This window comes from Sebastes umbrosus, chromosome 14, assembly GCF_015220745.1.
Source record: "Sebastes umbrosus isolate fSebUmb1 chromosome 14, fSebUmb1.pri, whole genome shotgun sequence".
Lineage (NCBI taxonomy): Eukaryota > Metazoa > Chordata > Actinopteri > Perciformes > Sebastidae > Sebastes > Sebastes umbrosus.
This window is the reverse complement of record NC_051282.1, coordinates 31,946,834-31,964,326: the sequence shown is the minus strand read 5'-3', so window position 1 is coordinate 31,964,326 and position 17,493 is coordinate 31,946,834. Positions and strand designations below refer to the sequence as shown.

At 40.7% G+C, this 17,493-nt stretch overlaps 2 protein-coding genes across 4 annotated transcripts in view; one reads left to right on the top strand and one right to left on the bottom strand.

Moving 5' to 3' along the window:
- Positions 1-14,856, bottom strand: part of LOC119501571 (trafficking regulator of GLUT4 1) — a 24,749-nt gene extending 9,893 nt beyond the window's left edge. For 2 of the 3 annotated variants that reach the window (XR_005209859.1, XM_037792011.1), the window contains exon 1: positions 11,864-12,136. The gene's annotated coding sequence lies outside the window, so the exon portion shown is untranslated. Of the gene's footprint in view, positions 1-11,863; positions 12,137-13,274; positions 13,364-14,728 lie in introns of those variants that run through there. The other variant, XM_037792012.1, reaches the window with a different exon arrangement.
- Positions 14,628-17,222, top strand: LOC119501569 (zinc finger protein 358-like). The gene is made up of 2 exons (XM_037792010.1): positions 14,628-14,891; positions 15,929-17,222. The coding sequence occupies exons 1-2, from the start codon at positions 14,699-14,701 to the stop codon at positions 16,951-16,953; spliced, it is 1,218 nt and encodes a 405-aa protein (XP_037647938.1). The 5' UTR covers positions 14,628-14,698; the 3' UTR covers positions 16,954-17,222.
- Positions 17,223-17,493: the final 271 nt, after the last annotated feature.

Sequence of the window (17,493 nt, the reverse complement as noted above, 5' to 3'; positions counted from 1 at the left end):
ACAAACTGCTCCTCACTGTGTGTTCTGACATCTTTCTATCAGAACCAGCATTAACTCTTTCATCAGTTTGAGCTCCAGTAGCTCTTCTATTGGATCAGACATGACCATGTGCATCAATGAGCCTCGGGTCTGACCCTGTCGCCGGTTCACCGGTTTTCCTTCCTTGGACCACGTTTGGTAGGTCCTGACCACTGCAGACCGGGAACATCCCACAAGAGCTGCAGTTCTGGAGATGCTCTGACCCGGTTGTCTAGCCAGCACTATCTGGCCCTCCTCAAAGTCGCTCACATAACGGTCCGTGTCCACAGCCTCCGTGATTTCCACGCTCCCCATTCATTGTCTATGTACGCAGCCGTGCAATGTATTCTGGTAGCGTGGCGTCGCGATTCGAGAGACTAGGCGTCACGACGCCCGCTCCTCATTTGTATAAAGTTGAGGGCTCGTCTACTTTATGTAAATCACAGGCGTCCGATGCGACTCGCCGCCTCTCAAAACCCCCGAGGATCTTTTAAAATAAACGTTGTTGATCTAAAATAAAGACAGATTCATCAACATGGATTATTTCTCTCCTCAAATGTTTTCAGAAACACATTTCAGTGAACTATTGACGTGAAATAAGAGAAGAAAGTTTCCAAACGAGCCTCCATACTGGTTCCGGTTTGAAAGCTGGGAGCAGCAGCCAACGGCGGGAAAGCGTTCGTCCAATCAGGAGCCGAGTGCCTTGTTTCTAGGGACAGCCCACCAAGCGTCCAACGCTGGGAAGCATCGCGTCCCCTCACGATAAAAAACCCCCTGTGGACACGTACCATATGCTGGCCCTCCCTACGCTGGCCCTCCTTACGCTGGCCCATTTCTTCTGCTTCCAACACAAAGTTCAAAATGTTCACTAGCTGTCTAACATATCCCCCCCCCCCCCCCCCCCCCCCCCCTCCGCCACTGCCAGGCGCCATGGTAACCAGATAATTCACCTGTCGGTGGTCTGAATGTTACGGCCGATCGGTGTAAATGAAGTGATGAAGTGGCCTCTCTCTCTCATATCGTGGTCGCTGTGAGGTCACTTGTTTGGGGCTGTTTTTCTAACAGTGATCAACTTAGTGAGGAAATGATCCATATTTAATATCAAAGACTGGAGCGGGTCTTTCAGTAGAATATCTGAGTTCTTCAGGAGTAGTAGTACGACTCCATCATGACCTCTAGATAGTGACTGCTGTCTGATGTTAACATGACGTGTTTTAACTGAGTCTGCAGCTCAGAGCTTCAGCCGGCTGGAACACTCAGAGGACCAGAAAGAGTTGTTCTGTAACAAAAGACTGCATTTGTCAGCTGAAGCAGCGCCGCAGCGTTTGGTCCTGGGGGGGGTGGGGACAGTAGGAGTCATCGATCGAGTCTTTACAGCATTCAGAGCGTCGCTGCTGCTACAGCACGGATCTCTACTAAACTCTGCAGACTGTCACTCACATCATCTCTGATCTGTTCATCACATCCTCACTGATGCTCTCTGACGTCTCATCACATCAACACACTGAACACATCACAGTCACAGTCATTTATTTATTAATGAATGATGAAGAGATAGCAGATGGATGAGATGAGATGTAGGAAGAGCTGCAGAGCTGCAGCAGAGAGAGAGGAGGAGGACTGCTGCAGGAGAAACTCTCCTCTGCTGCAGCACGACCATACGACTCACTACGACTCACTGAGAACAAGAAACCCTTCATTTACTCTCTATTTAAATGATTACATAAGAAAATCATTACATATGTGTTCATAAATAATGATATTTTATTATTCAAAATAATAGCTTCACTTTACACAAAGATTCCTGGAGATAAATAAACATATATTATATTATATTATATTATATTATATTATATTAGGGCTGTCAAACCAAAATATTTAATTAAGATTAATCACATGATTGTCCATAGTTAATCGTGATTAATCACACATCTTTTATCTGTTCTAAATGAACCTTAAAGGGAGATTCATCAAGTATCTAATCTGCTGCTTTATGTGAATGTATGTATATATTTATTATTGTACATTATTGTACATTATTTACATTATTAACATTATTACAATTATTAACATTATTTACATTATTAACATTATTAAATCTGGAACCATCAAATATTTTTACATGAAAAATGACTTCAGGTAGTTTCACCTTCATTTTCGGTCAATCGACTAATTGATTATTGAACTAATAGTTTCAGCTGTATATATGTTATATAAACTGTTGGGGAGTTTAATTTATAACAAAACATAAAAAAAAGTCCCAAATATATTAGTATAATATGTGGAAAATATAAGTGAATAATGCCTATTATTAACATTATTATTAGAATTAAAACAAAATAATAATAATAATAATAATAAAACATTATTATTATTGTACACATCTTAATGCATAAAGTAACTTAAGCAAGTAAATGTACTTAGTTACATTCCAGCACTGAGGAAAAATATTACAAAATTACAGAAAAATAATAAAAAATCTCCCAAAATATATTAGTAAAATATATGAAATATATAAGTGAAAAATGTCCAAAAATATGTGAAACATATCGGAAAAGACTAAAAAATGATTAATAAAATATGTGAAAAATATACTAAAAATGTCCCAAATATATTAATTTAATAAGTGGAAACTATAAGTGAAAAATGTTCAACAAATATGTGAAACATATACTCAAAAACTATCCAAAACTATTAGTAAAATATGCAAAAAATGTCCAAAAATATGTAAAAAAAAATAAAATACGAAAAATGCCCCAAATATATTAGTAAAATATGTGAAAAATATCAGTGAAAAATGTCGAAAATTATGTGAAACATATCCGAAAAGTTTAAAGATTATTAATAAATTATGTGAAAAATATACTAAAACTGTCCCAAATATATTTGTAAAATATGTGGAAAATATAAGTGAAAGAAAAGCCTATTATTAACATTATTAAAAGGAAAATCAATTAATTGATTAATGAACTAATAGTTTCAGCTGTACTTATTTCACTCAGATTTCATAAACTCTTCATACGTTTTGTGTGTAAAACTATTAATGTGTAAAGTAACTAGCTGTCAGATTAATGTAGTGGAGTAGAAGTACACAGTGGATTGGAAATCAAAGTACAAGTACTTCAGATTTGTACTTAGTTACATTCACCTCTCCGGGAACCATCACCTTAACGTGGTGGAGAGGTTTGTGTGTCCCTATGACCCTGAGGGCTTTGTTGTCTGGAGCCTCGTGCTCCTGGTAGGGTCTCCCATGGCAAATTGGTCTCAGGTGAGGGGCCGGACTAAGAATGGTTCACAAAAACCCCAATGACGACACGAGGCAGAGGAGGAGTTACCCGGCCCGGAGGAAGCCCGGGGCCCACGTCTGGAGCCAGGCCCAGACGGAGGGCCCGTCAACGAGCGTCTGGTGGCCGGGCTTGCCACGGAGCCCGGCCGGGGATACCCCGAAGAAGGAACGTGGCACCCCCCTCCTCTCCATCCTGTGGGCTCACCACCTGCGGGAAGAACCGCTTGGGTCGGGTGCGCTGTCACACGGGTGGCAGTGAAGGCCAGGGACCTCGACGGACTGGACCCGGGCGGCAGAGGCTGGCTCTGGGGACGTGGAACGTCACCTCTCTGTGGGGGAAGGAGCCGGAGCTTGTGCGGGAGGTGGAGCGCTATCAGTTGGATCTGGTAGGGCTTACCTCTACGCACAGCCTCGGTTCTGGAACCGTACTCTTAGATAGGGGTTGGACTCTATTCTTCTCTGGAGTTGCCCATGGTGTGAGGCGCCGGGCGGGTGTGGGGATACTCACAAATCCCCGGCTGAGTGCCGCTACGTTGGAGTTTACCCCGGTGGACGAGAGGGTCGCCTCCCTACGCCTTCGGGTTATGGGGGGGAAAACTCTGACTGTTGTTTGTGCGTATGCACCAAACAGCAGTTCGGAGTATTCGGCCTTCTAGGATGACCCTGAATGGAGTCCTGTATGGGGCTCCAGTAGGGGACTCCATAGTTCTCCTGGGAGACTTCAACGCGTACGTGGGCAACGATGGAGACACCTGGAGTGGCGTGATTGGGAGGAACGGCCTCCCTGATCTAAACCCGACTGGTCGTTTGTTGTTGGACTTCTGTGCTAGTCATGGATTGTCCATAACGAACACCATGTTCGAACATAAGGATGCTCATAAGTGTACGTGGTACCAGAGCACCCTAGGCCGAAGGTTGATGATCGATTTTGTAATCGTATCATCTGATCTGAGGCCGCATGTTTTGGACACTCGGGTGAAGAGAGGGGCGGAGCTGTCAACTGATCACCATCTGGTGGTGAGTTGGGTCAGAGGGTGGGGGAAGACTCTGGACAGACCTGGTAAGCCCAAACGGGTATTGCGGGCGAACTGGGAACGTCTGGAGGAGGCCCCTGTCCGAGAGATCTTCAACTCACACCTCCGGCGGAGCTTTTCTGGCATCCCTGTGGAGGTTGGGGGCATTGAACCCGAGTGGACGATGTTCAAAGCTTCCATTGCTGAAGCTGCGGCGGTGAGCTGTGGTTTTAAGGTCTTAGGTGCCTCAAGGGGCGGCAACCCTCGAACACCGTGGTGGACACCGGTGGTCAGGGAAGCCGTCCGACTGAAGAAGGAGGCCTTCCGGGATATGTTATCTCGGAGGTCTCCGGAGGCAGTTGCAGGGTACCGACGGGAAGAAGAGCAGCAGCCACTGCCGTGACGGAGGCAAAGCAGCGGGTGTGGGAGGAGTTCGGAGCAGCCATGGAGAAGGACTTTCGGTCGGCACCAAAGTGCTTCTGGAAAACCATCCGGCACCTTAGGAGGGGGAAACGGGGAACCATCCAAGCTGTGTACAGTAAGGATGGGACACTGTTGACCTCAACTGAGGAGGTAATCGGGCGGTGGAAGGAGCACTTTGAGGAACTTCTGAATCCGACCAATACGCCCTCTATGGTAGAGGCAGAGCTGGAAGCTGATGGGGGACCATCATCAATTACCCTGGTGGAAGTCACTGAGGTAGTCAAACAACTCCACAGTGGCAAAGCCCCGGGGGTTGATGAGATCCGCCCAGAAATGTTGAAGGCTCTGGGTGGGGAGGGGCTGCCTTGGATGACACGTCTCTTCAACACCGCGTGGAAGTCGGTGACAGTGCCTAAGGAGTGGCAGACCGGGTTGGTGGTTCCCCTTTTCAAAAAGGGGGACCAGAGAGTGTGTGCCAATTACAGGGGTATCACACTGCTCAGCCTCCCTGGTAAAGTCTACTCCAAGGTGCTGGAAAGGAGGGTTCGGCCGATAGTCGAACCTCAGATCGAAGAGGAACAATGCGGATTCCGTCCTGGCCGTGGAACAACGGACCAGCTCTTCACTCTCGCAAGGATCCTGGAGGGGGCCTGGGAGTATGCCCATCCAGTCTACATGTGTTTTTGTGGACTTGGAGAAGGCGTATGACCGGGTCCCCCGGGAGATACTGTGGGGGGTGCTGCGGGAGTATGGGGTGAGGGGGGCACTTCTCAGGGCCATCCAATCCCTGTACGCCCAAAGCGAGAGCTGTGTTCGGATCCTCGGCAGTAAGTCGGACTCGTTTCCAGTGGGGGTTGGCCTCCGCCAGGGCTGCGCTTTGTCACCAATCCTGTTCGTGATATTCATGGACAGGATATCGAGGCGTAGTCGGGGGGAGGAGGGTTTGCAGATCGGTGTGCTGAGGATCTCATCGCTGCTTTTTGCAGATGATGTGGTCCTGTTGGCATCATCGGTCTGCGACCTCCAGCACTCACTGGATCGGTTCGCAGCCGAGTGTGACGCAGTCGGGATGAGAATCAGCACCTCTAAATCTGAGGCCATGGTTCTCAGCAGGAAACCGATGGATTGCCTACTCCGGGTAGGGAATGAGTCCTTACCCCAAGTGAAGGAGTTCAAGTATCTCGGGGTCTTGTTCGCGAGTGAGGGGACGATGGAACGTGAGATTGGTCGGAGAATCGGAGCAGCGGGGGCGGTATTGCATTCGCTTTACCGCACCGTTGTGACGAAAAGAGAGCTGAGCCGGAAGGCAAAGCTCTCGATCTACCGGTCAATCTTCGTTCCTACTCTCACCTATGGTCATGAGGGTTGGGTCATGACCGAAAGAACGAGGTCGCGGGTGCAAGCGGCCGAAATGGGTTTCCTCAGGAGGGTGGCTGGCGTCTCCCTTAGAGATAGGGTGAGAAGCTCAGACATCCGTGAGGGACTCGGAGTAGAGTCCTTGCTCCTTTGCGTCGAAAGGAGCCAGTTGAGGTGGTTCGGGCATCTAGCACGGATGCCTCCTGGGCGCCTCCCTTGGGAGGTGTTCCAGGCACGACCAGCTGGGAGGAGACCACGGGGAAGACCCAGGACTAGGTGGAGAGATTATATCTCTACTCTGGCCTGGGAACGCCTCGGGATCCCCCAGTCAGAGCTGGTTAATGTGGCCCGGGAAAGGGAAGTTTGGGGTCCCCTGCTGGAGCTGTTGCCCCCGCGACCCGATCCCGGATAAGCGGTTGAAGATGGATGGATGGATACATTCCCCTGCTGCTGATGAGTCGTCCGTCTGTGTGTTGGTGCAGCACTAAATCACTGCAGGATTCTGCTTTAACTACTAAAGTATAATTACTGTTACAGACTGTTAACAGCTGATTAATAGTTGTGTTGTGTTTCAGTGATATATATATTTAATATATATTTAATATATGTGTCCATCAGTGAGACTTTAAACCAACACTGACTGAGCTCACGTCCACCTACACAGACCAGCAGTCTGTTGACTCACTGCCACACACCAACAACCTTCTATCAGCCCACACAGCTCTACTATATATAGATATATATATATTATATAAATATATACACACGGATCTGTTTATTTATATTTTATGCTCCAGGAAACAGAAACTTTCTTCTTCTTCTTTTGTTGAACCGACCTGCTCTCAGTCCTGTAACTTCTGCTGATTATCAGCTGATTAGACCGTTATCAGCTCATTAAAGAGGCGTTATCAGTTATCAGCCCCATAGATGTGGGTCAGTAAGGGCCTACTACACCCACTAGTAGGTTTTATCATCTATTCACATGGTAGACCACCGAAAGAAGGTTTAAAAGAACACGACAGCGACGTAGTGACCGTAGTGATTATGACAGGAGCAACATTATTACTGATACATTAACATTATTAACATTATTAACATTATTAATGATACATTAACATTATTAACATTATTAACATTATTACTGATACATAAACAATAAATGCATTAACGCAGCAGGCTGAAGATCCTGGTATCGTAGTAAACTATTAACCTGATGAATCCATCGGTACCAACCAGGTCATACTAGCTCGTCATGAAGGAGGTTAAATAACGCTCCAAACTTACGCTAAATATTGTCGAGGAAAAACCGTCAAAAAATGCTTAGAAAAAATGTCTGAAAAAAAGTCCAAAAAATAAGTCTGAAAAATATCTGAAAATGTCAGAAAAAAAGTCAAGAAATGTTAGAAAAAAGTCTGAAAAATATCAGAATAAAAGTCTGAAAAATGTCCGAAAAAAGTTAGAAAAATGTCGATATAATAGCCTGCAAAATTTTCAAAAAATGCCCCAAAAAAGTCAAAAAATTGTAAGAAGAAAAGTCTGAAAGAAAGTCCCAAAAAAGTCAAAAAAAAATGTTTTTAAAAAGTCTGAAAAATAAGTCTGAAAATTGTCTGAAAATGTCTGAAAAAAAAGTCAAAAAAATGAAAAATAAAATGAAAAAGTCAGAAAAATATCTGAATAATAGCCTGGAAGTTGTCCAAAAAGTCCAAAAATAGTCAGAAAAAAAGTCCCCAAAATGTCCGGAAAAAGTCCAAAACATTCCGGAAAATAAGTTAAAAAAAAAGTCCAAAAAAGTCAGAAAAATATCAGAATAATAGTCTGACGGTTGCCCAAAAACTACTGAAGCCGTCGGTACCAACCATGATACTACTACTACTACTACTACTACTACTAGAACCATGTCATACTAGCTGGTCATGAAGGAGAATAAATAACGCTCTGAAGGTTAAATAACGCTCTGAAGGTTAAATAACGCTCTGACCTTACAGGAGAAACTGTCCAACCATTTGTCAAAGTGTCCCCTCTCATGTTGATAAGAGTATTAAATACTTAAATCTCCTTTATGAACATTTAGAGCAGATAATAATGTGAGATAATCAGGATGAAGTGTGTGTGAGTGGATCCACAGCTCTGATGGTGTTTCTGTAAAGTTGGAGATGAGTTAAAGTTTCTTGTGGCGGTGGTTGAGAGCAGCAGGATTAAAGGTGGAAGGTGTTTAATGAGGGGATTTAAGGAGGTCGGGGTCTAAACATCCATTAACCCGCCGCTGCCGCTGAAGGCCTCCTTCTTCTTCTTCTGCTCTCAGTAAGTGGCAGATTAACGTCAGCGGGGAGGACGAGCAGGAAGAGAAGAAGAAGCCATTAAAGCCTAAAGAGGCTTTTCAGCTCTGCAGCGGCCGAATGTCTCCACCTCCTCTCCATCTCTCCATCTCTCCACCTCTCCATCTCTCCATCTCTCCATCGCTCTCTGTTTCCAACCAGTTATTATTAAATACTAATATTATATCTGCAGCAGCGGAATGACTCCACCTCCTCTCTCTCTCTGATTCAGACCAGTTATTAATAAATACTAATATTATATCTGCAGCAGCGGAATGACTCCACCTCTCCACCTCTCCACCTCTCCACCTCTCCACCTCTCTGTGTTCACTTCAGTTATTATTAAATACTAATATTATATCATCAGTCTGTCTGTCTGAGAGCTGCAGCTTCACGACACATTCTCACAGTTTTACTGTCCCGTATTATATTCATATTTAACACACATTTATCAACTTATTTAGTCAGTTTATGGAGGAAAAAAAAACATACAGACTGTATTTTTAGAAATAATTTTAAACAGTAATTTAAAGAAAGAATAATACATTTATTGGCACATATCAGTATTTGTATTTTTTATTAATTCATTTAATAATTATAATTAATAATGATTAAATTAAATTAAATTGAATTAAATTACAAAATTGTATTTAATTATTTAAATACAGCCTTAATTAAATCTAACTACTTTTTATATTTTGAATGAACCTGCTGTAATAACCTGCTGAAAGGTTTTAGCTGTTTTTATAAATCTTCTTCCATTTTATCGCACAATATTCAGCCGTTTAATTAAAAGAAATTACAACAAGCGACTCATGTTTTTGATTATTATTGAGTCCTAAAAGTGAAAGAGTGCAAATCAACTTTAAATATAATATTTTATTTTTTATTTTATGTTTATATTATTTTATATTTTATACATATATATATTTTTTTTTTCAATTTTATATAATAAATTATATGATTCATTTTTGCACTATTTTATGTTTTATGTCTTCATTTTTTCTTTCGTGTTTTTCTTTTATTTCATCGTTGGCGGCTGCTTCTCTGTAGTTGTTGAGCTTTATGACAAATAAAGAACTTTTCCAGTAATCAGAGTTATTCCGTCGTATAACTCACAGAGTTTAACTCACAGAGTTTAAATCACCGAACAACCAGCCGGAAGACGTTAAAATAAAACTCTCACACACTATTATACTATTATACACAACATGTTGCACACAGATCTGATGTCAACTTGTTTAGCAGAAGGTCACTTTCAGAATCTTCATCAGTTTGACCTCTTTAACTTGGATATATAAATATATATATATATATATATATATATATTTCAATACCGATTTCAGCATCCACAGTCTCTAATCAGTTACCGTTAAAATCAGATTTTTCACGGTAACTTCTTCTGTGGTGTCCTTCACACGTTCAGAAAGATACTTTAAAATATATTAAATATATTAATAAAATATGTGAAAAATGTCAGAAAAATTGACAAAAAAATTCCCCAAATTATTAGTAAAATATTTGAAAAATGTCTGAAAATCATGTGAAAAATATACTAAAAATGTCCCAAATATATTTGTATAACGTGAAATAAATGAAAAATATGTGAAAAATGTGAATAATATTCGAAAAATGTCCGAAAACTATTATTAGTAAAATGTGTGAAAAATATAAGAGAAAAATGTCCAGAAATATGTGAAAAAAATTCTAAGAATTATTAAATTATTAATAACATATGTGAAAAATGTCTAAAAATGATGTGAAAAATAAACTAAAAATGTCCAAAAATTATTAATAAAATATGTGGGAAATATAAGTGAAAAATACTTATTATTGACATTATTAAAAGGGAAATCGATTAATTGATTAATGGACTAATAGTTTCAGCTGTACTTATATAAAATGTATAAAATGTTGGGGGGTTTAATTTATAATCAAACATCAGATTTTATAAACTCTTCATATGTTTTTTTTTCATTTAAAAATCTTAATGTATAAAGTAACTAAAGCTGTCAGATAAATGTAGAGAAGTAAAAGTAGAAAGTGACTTTAGTAAAGTACAAGTACCTCGACTGTGTACTTGAGTAAATGTACTTAGTCACATTCCAGCTCTGATTAAAAGGATCTGCTTTGCTGCTTTGAAGGTAAATTAATCTGTCGTCTGTGTTTTGTGTCCACGGTGCAGATCTTCATCCTGCCAACTGAGTCAGCTCATCTTCATCAATATCATTATCATCAGCATCATCAGACTGCTGTCATTTATTTTATCGCTCTATTTATTTATTTATATTTTTCGCATATTTTTCACATATTTCTCTGACATCTTTCACTTATATTTCTCCAATATTTTACTAATAATTTTTGGATATTTTTAACATATTTTGGACGTTTTTAACTTATATTTTTTCATATATTTTTCTAATATATTTGGGAATTTTTTGCATATTTTTTTGTATATTTTTCACATATTTCTCTAAAAACTTTTAATTTATTTTGTATATTTTCTGACATTTTTCACTAATATTTTCACATTTGACATTATTTTTGAGCAGTTTTTATGTATAATGTGAAACTATTTTTTGTCAAAGTTAACGCGATAATAACGCGTTAATGCAAATTCTTTTAACGTCACTAATTTCTTTAACGCGTTCACACAACCGATCTTTCAAAGGTTGTAGTGGCCTTGAGTTTGCCATGTTATGATTTGAGCTTATGTGTTATGCTAAATGCAGCACCTGTGAGGGTTTCTGGACAATATCATGTCCAACATGAAGTCATTTATCAGATAAAAACACTGTTTCTATCTGCAGGTTAGAGCAACACTGAGGATCTATTTATTATTATTATTATTATTATTATTATTATAATCTATCTGCAGGTTAAAGCGTCTCCACTGAGGATCTGCTGCTCTTTTCTCTTTAATATCTTCTGTCAGATAAAACAAGACATTTGAATCCATCATGTGTTTCTGATTCATATTTCATATCCTCCGTTCTTCCCTCCTGGAAGGAGGACATGACATGAACGTCACCAGACGGATCAGTCATCTAGAACTCTGTGTTTTTCTGGGGAACGAAGCCAACAGTTTAAATTACATATACGACACCAGAATACTGATTGTTTCTGCTGGCGTAGTGAAACATCAGAAGAATAGATGTCATGTTTTGGGCTGAAGCAGCAGAAAGCAGAGCTGCAGGATGTGATGCCTTCAGAGCACATTCACATATTCAATCCATTATTAAAGACACTGAAGCATGTCTGACTTCATGTAGAGATGCAGCAGCAGCAGCATTCAGATGGAGGTGAGCTGCAGCCGACACACCCACTGAAGCTCCACATGCTCCACACACACACACACACACACACACACACACACACACACACACACACATACATACACACACACACACACACACCATGATGGGAAACAAGAGACAGGTGTCCGTCCCTACCTGGTCCTAGTGGACAGGAAGCTGCAGGCTGCTGTTCATTGTGTCTCTGCAGCAGGAGGTCTAGGTCCAGGTCCAGGTGCAGGTCCAGGTCCAGGTCCAGGTCAGATCAGACAACAGCTGGTGGAGAGAGGAGCCGGTTAGATGTTTAAATAGTGGAGCAGCAGCAGCTCTTCTGTTCTATTGATTCTGGTTCTGCTGGTTGGTTGTGATGCAGAGACGTCGCTGCAGCAGCTCACTGTCTCCTCACTGCAGGGAGGGAGGGGTGTGTGTGTGTGTGTGTGTGTACAGTATCATCTTCATCTTCCACCAGTGTGAAGCTCACTGAAGCTAAAAGCAGTGCCTGTCAAAAGCTTTCACAATAAAAGCCCAGTGGGGGGTCTTTCTTTGTGTGTGAGCAGAGTTCAAAAACACGAACATGCACATTTATATATTTAATGAGATGAATATTTAATAAGTAAGTTTAGTAAAATATGTGAAAAATATATGTGAAAATGTCAGAAAAATATACAAAAAAATTTCGTAAAATGATGAATAAAATATGTGACAAATGTCCCAAATATATGTACAATATATACAAAAATGTTGCAACATTATTAATAAAATATGTGGGACATTTGTGTCTCAAATGTATTAGTAGAATATGTGAAAAATACAAGTGAAATAAGTCAGAAAAATATACAAAGAAATTACCTGAAAATTATTAGTAAAATATGTGACAAATGTCCAAAATATGTGAAAAATATACGAAAAGTGTCCCAAATATATTAGTAAAATATGTGTAAAATATAAGTGAAAAATGACCCAAAAATGTGAAAAATAAACAAAAAAAGTCCCAAAATTATTAGTAAAATATCTGAAAAATATAAGTGAAAAATGTCAGAAAAATATGTGGAAAATATACAAAAAATGTCAGAAAATATATTAGTAAAATATGTGAAAAATATACGAAAAATTTCTGAAAATTATTAGTAAAATATGTGAAAAATTTCCCAAAAATGTGACAAATATACGCAAAATGTCTCAAATGTATTAGTAGAATACGTGAAAAATACAAGTGAAATAAGTCAGAAAAATATGTGGAAAATAAACAAAAAAGTCCCAAAATGATTAGTAAAATAAGTGAAAAATATAAGTGAAAAATATACAAAAAATTACCAAAAGTTATGTGAAAAATATCTGAAAATTATTAGTAAAATATGTGAAAAATATACGAAAAATGTCCCAAATATATTAGTAAAATATGTGGAAAATATAAGTGAAAAATGTCAGAAACATATGTGGAAAATATACAGAAAATGTCCCAAACTATATTAGTAAAATGTGTAAAAAATATATAAAAATGTCCCAAATATATTAGTAAAATATTAAATTGAATATTGAGCCTAGAAGCTTGTGATAGCAACACTCTTACTTTGGAGGAAGACGAGCTGGTTTCCTGTATGGCATTGGTTCACGGTGGTCGAGCTGCTGCACCTTATTCTGTTCCAACCTGCTGAGATTCTGCTGACAGAGCACAAACCCAACAATGCACCAGTCAGTCTACAACCACATCCTTCACTGACGATAATATCATATATCATTATTATTAGTATTATTATTAATGACAGGTTTAAATCATGATGATGTTCATGTTTAATATCTGTATCAATAAAAACAATATCAACCCCTTCATCATGAAATATCTTCTAATAAAGAGCAATAAATACCAACATTATTCATATTTTAACCACTAATATCTATATACTATTGCATTGGACAGAATGTGTTTTATTTAATTGTTTTATTATGAAACGAGTGTATTAATAGTGTTTCCTGCCATCCAGTGGTCACAATCAGAGACTACAACACTGCATTTCAAATCTATTTCATCATTAATGCCCTCACTGCAACATTAGAATAATGGTCATTTTATACATTGCTTTTTTAATTTCTATAATATTTTTAAGACATTTAAATTTCATCAAGCTTTGTGCATCATTGTAAATATTGATATAAAACATTTTTTTTTTTTTTTAAATAGGGGATTTCATGATTTTCTTTACAGCCTGAATAATGTAGACAGTAACAACAGATGTCAGTCTTCATACAAATAAAATATAAAATATGTTGTTTTTATAACAGATATTGAATGTCTAACGTCTTAAAGGACATGTTGAGGAAAGGTCATTTTTTGCTAATATTGCAGATAAATGTCAGCTAGCGAGGTCTACTACGTTAGCTTTGACTCTTCGCAAATAATATACATGAATTCAACAGTACATTTTTTTTTTTTACATATTTTGGGTAATTTTCACTTTTATTATACACATATTTAACTAATATATTTGGGACATTATTCGTATATTTTTCAGATATTTTTGATTTTTTTCAGATATTTTAACACATTTTGGGATTTGTTTTTTGTATATTTTTCACATATTTTTCTGACATTTTTCACTTTTATTTTTTCCATATTTTACTTATAATTTTCTGGATATTTTCATATTTTACTAATCATTTTGGGACAATTGTCATATATATATATATATATATATATATATATATATATATATATATATATTTGTTTTTACATATTTTTGGACATTTTTTCCACACATTTCTGTAATAATTTTGGAAATTTTTTTTTTTATATTTTTCAGACATTGACCAGATTTTTTTTTAACATATTTTTGGTCATTTTTTATTTATATTTTACTCATATTTTATTAATATATTTGAGAAAACCCTTTTATTGTGAAGGACCCCGGTGCTTCAAGCGATTTCCGGTTTGGTTTGTTGTTGTCCTGTTCTGTTTCCGGTGTGGATGCAGCCGCAGCAGCTGTTTATGGTTCCAGGATGACCAAAGTGCAGCTCCTGAGCTCCTACCTGACGGAGCGGCTGACGGCGGTGGTGAAGGAGATCCTGGACGTGGTGGAGGACACGGTGACGGAGTACCGGGAGGAGACGGCCAGGACCCGGCGGGAGAACGACAGCCTCCGGCGGCAGCTGCGGGACATCCTGCTGCTGGAGGCCGAGACGGAGTGGCTGAGTAAGGGCCGAGGCGAGCTGCGTTCCAAACCGCGTTGACAAACAGGCGCATTTTACACGATCAAAGCGAACTGACGTTAAATGCGACTAAAACACGGACTTTAAAGTCTCTACGTGTAGTTAAGAAGCCGGTTTTAAATTCGGCACCTGTCACATTAACCCACTCGGTCGACGCTATGTCGCAAATGAGACTTTTCGTAGCAAGTTGACTGTTACTTCCTCTTTTCCCTCCGAGCATCCGCTGAGTTCCGGAATAAGAGTTAACGACTGAAAAATGAGGAAACGCTACTTTTTAGATCATATAACAATATGCCGAATTTACCTTTGTAATTTATTATTACAGAATTCATTAAAATATTATATGTTCATGTGGTTTGTGTTGAATGTAAAACAAGATTACATTAAATTGCTACATTATCGCATGGAGTCTGGCGTGACATTCTCTCCAGGCAGGAGATAATCAGTTTACTGGCTAACTAACTTATTTTATTAAACTTCTATTTACAGTCTGAGCTGACTGCCAGTCATTTGTGTGTTTGCATTAAAGGGGGATTCTGTACACATTTATATTATTAATCACATACTAGGCTATGGAGGACGAAACCTGCCAAAATCAAAGATAGATGAATGAATAAATAAATAAATATCATTAAATGCAGCAAAGATAATATTAGAAATATGTTGTCGCTGTGCAAAGGGAAAATTGTGCATAAATAAATTGATAAATTAATACATACATACATCTAAAAATAAATATAAAATAATACAAAATAAATGCTAAAGTAAATAAAATTTATGAAAATTTTATTTTTAATAAAAATAAATAAATGACTCAATAGATAAATAAATAAATATGTCATTAAATGCTGCTAAAATAATCTAAAAAATGTTGCTGGTGAGAAGCTCAGCACGTTTCCCGGCGGCTCGTTTCATGCATAAATAAATAAATTCATAAATAAATACATATATACATACATACATATACATTTATTTATTTATTCATTCATTTATTTGTTGTGTTGTTCTGGGTTGTTTCAGGGTCGACCAGGTCCAGTCTTGGTTTTGGGTCTCCTGAGCAGCCGTCCCGTGATCCGGAGCCGAGGCCCGGCTCGGAGGAGTCCGATTCCCCCCCTAACCAGTCCCGACCACCGCCAGCTTCCGCCGCCAAGCCGACTCACGAGCAGGTCGTCTCTGTGCAGCTGCTGCCGGTCCAGAGCGAGGCGTCCCCGGGGCCCGTACTCTCGCCGGGGGACCAGAAGCCCGCCGAGGCCTGGGAGCCGGTCCTGGACCCGGTCCTGGATCCGGACCCCCTGAAGGAGGCGTTTGGGAAAGCTTCACCTCTTCCTGCTCACTCCTCCCTGAACCCTCCCTCCGCCTCGGGCCCTAAAGTCCACGTGGAGCTTCCTGCGGTCAGCGAGGAGCCCTGGGGCCCGCCGGCCGCCGCTCCCATCAAGACTGAACCCGACGAATACAAAGTGAGCGCACCCGAAGGTCACACGGACGCCACACAGGAAGGCGTCAGAAACAGGACGGTGGTGGTGCGCGCAGACCGACAGGAAGCTCATCGAAACAGGAAGTCCTGTCAGGAGAAGGTCGCCGCCGCTGACGTCACGGCCGCCGGTTACATCCCCGAGCTCGTCCATCGCTGCCCCCGCTGCGGCGAGGCATTCGGCCAGGCCGGCAGCCTCCGCCTCCACCTGGAGCAGAAGAGGAAGACCTACGCCTGCGACTGGTGCTGCAAATCCTTCGCGCAGTCGGCGGACCTGCGGCGCCACCTGCGCACGCACACGGGCGAGAGGCCGCACCGCTGCACCTTCTGCTCCAAGAGCTTCAGCCAGAGAGGAAACCTGCGGCGCCACCTACGCATCCACACGGGAGAGCGTCCGTACAGCTGCCCGTACTGCTGCCGCACCTTCAGCGACGGCGACACCATGAAGAAACACAAGCGCACGCACTCGGGAGAGAAACCGTACCGCTGCGTCCAGTGCTCCAAGACCTTCGCCAGCGCCAGCGGCCTGCAGATACACTTAAAGAGGGACATGTGCTTCGTGGCCAACGCCTGATTGGTCTGTTCAGGTGACTTCACGTCTGACTACACGTGTGACGCAGAAACTCAGCGGAACAAGCCGCCGCCGCTGATGAAGACGGATCTACATTCCTGCTGAGAGTCTTTAAAGCACTTTGTTTAGTCTCTGAACGGGACAGGAAGTAGTTAATAGGCAGCTACACATGATGACATCATCACGCCTTCACGTTTATTTATTTATTACTGTAGTCGTGTTTCCGAGCAGCTGGACGCCGGACGCTGTGGACAATGTGGACAATGTGGACAATGTGGACAATGTGGACAATGTGGACAATGTGGACAATGTGGACAATGTGGACAATGTGGACAATGTGGACAATGTGGACAATGTGGACAATGTGGACAATGTGGACAATGTGGACGCTGGAGACTGAACGAGTCCGTCCTCCACATGAGAGACTACAGAGGATTCATCAGTCTGCTCTCCTCATTACTCTGCTTTGTGCCTCCTCGTCTCCTCTCTCCTCGTCTCCTCTCTCCTCCTGCCTGTGACCCGGACGTCATCTCGAGGAGAGAG